General features: G+C 65.5%; 1 protein-coding gene across 1 annotated transcript in view; it reads right to left on the bottom strand.

Moving 5' to 3' along the window:
• Positions 1-597: 597 nt before the first annotated feature.
• LOC104157547 (transcription activator BRG1-like) overlaps positions 598-1041 on the bottom strand; it is a gene marked incomplete at both ends in the record, with an annotated part of 2187 nt that continues 1743 nt past the window's right edge. Inside the window, one exon of the mRNA XM_009694927.1 lies at positions 598-816. Coding sequence (XP_009693229.1) covers positions 598-816 — 219 coding nt within the window. The remainder of the gene's footprint in view (positions 817-1041) is intronic.

Below are 1041 nucleotides of genomic sequence, written 5' to 3'. Positions count from 1 at the left end.
CGACGAGTGCCGAGCAGCTTCCCCCTTGCCACGAGCCCACGGCAACGCCGCGCTTCCAAACCCCAATGGTCTGGGGGACGCGACTCGGGGTTTGATTCCTGAGCTCCGTCGGGCCTCGCTCAAAGGCTCGGCCACGGGGACGGCTTCGGGGTGACCGTGAAGGTCCCCTGCCGGATGGATAACGGCGGGATGGGGGGAAACGAGGCTCCGGAGAGACGCGGTGGGACACCGACAGCCTCTCCGGCCCAGGGAGCGCAATACATCGGCCTCACTGTAACCGCCACGGCGTCTCCCTCCTCCTCCTCCTCGCAGCCGGATGCTCAGAGTCCACCCGGTCTCATTAAGAGCAACCCGCCGCTACGGCGCGGGGTCGTGCCGGGACACCTCGGGCTCGAGGGGGGAAGCTCGATTCGGGGTCGAATCGAAGCTGCTTTGGAGAGTTTTGTGGCACGGGGCGGTTTTAATCGGTAACCGGGCGGTGGAACGCGGCGGGCGGCTGCGTCCCCGGGGCGTTGGCTCCGGAGCAGAGGGAGGGACGCGAGCGCTGAAGCAGAGTTTGGAGAAGGCCATTGGAGAACGATGCTGTACCATGTATACCTTGAGCCACTGCTTTTCCGTCAGCGAGTCGCTGTAGTCCACCTCCTTACGGTGCCGCGAGCCTCGCCCAAACATCTTTTCCTCCTCCTCCTCACACGTCAACCTCTCCACCTCGGCATCATCCTTGATGATCCAAGACGGCAGCTCATCTTCCTCCATCAGGCGCGGTTTGCGCTTGGGGTTTCGCGCCTCCTCCCGCCTGCGGTCCAGGTCCATGCGCTGGAAGAAGAGGGGTTTGCTGTGGGGCTGCTGGCAACGCCACGGCGAGGGGTGACTGCTATGTCCCTAACGCCTCGGGGCGTCCTCGGAGGAGCACGGGGTGCCGCAGGACCGGCACGACCTTGAGATCGATGGGGTTCGGGGATATCCGAGCCGGCAACAGGGCTGCGGCGACACCGGGGACGGGGGACATCACCCTTCGACCGCGCCGGCGTGCGTGGTTAG

This window comes from Cariama cristata, unplaced genomic scaffold (assembly GCF_000690535.1).
Source record: "Cariama cristata isolate BGI_N322 unplaced genomic scaffold, ASM69053v1 scaffold28900, whole genome shotgun sequence".
Taxonomy (NCBI): Eukaryota; Metazoa; Chordata; class Aves; order Cariamiformes; family Cariamidae; genus Cariama; species Cariama cristata.
The sequence above is the reverse complement of the archived record's forward strand: the minus strand, read 5'-3'. Positions and strand labels throughout refer to the sequence as shown.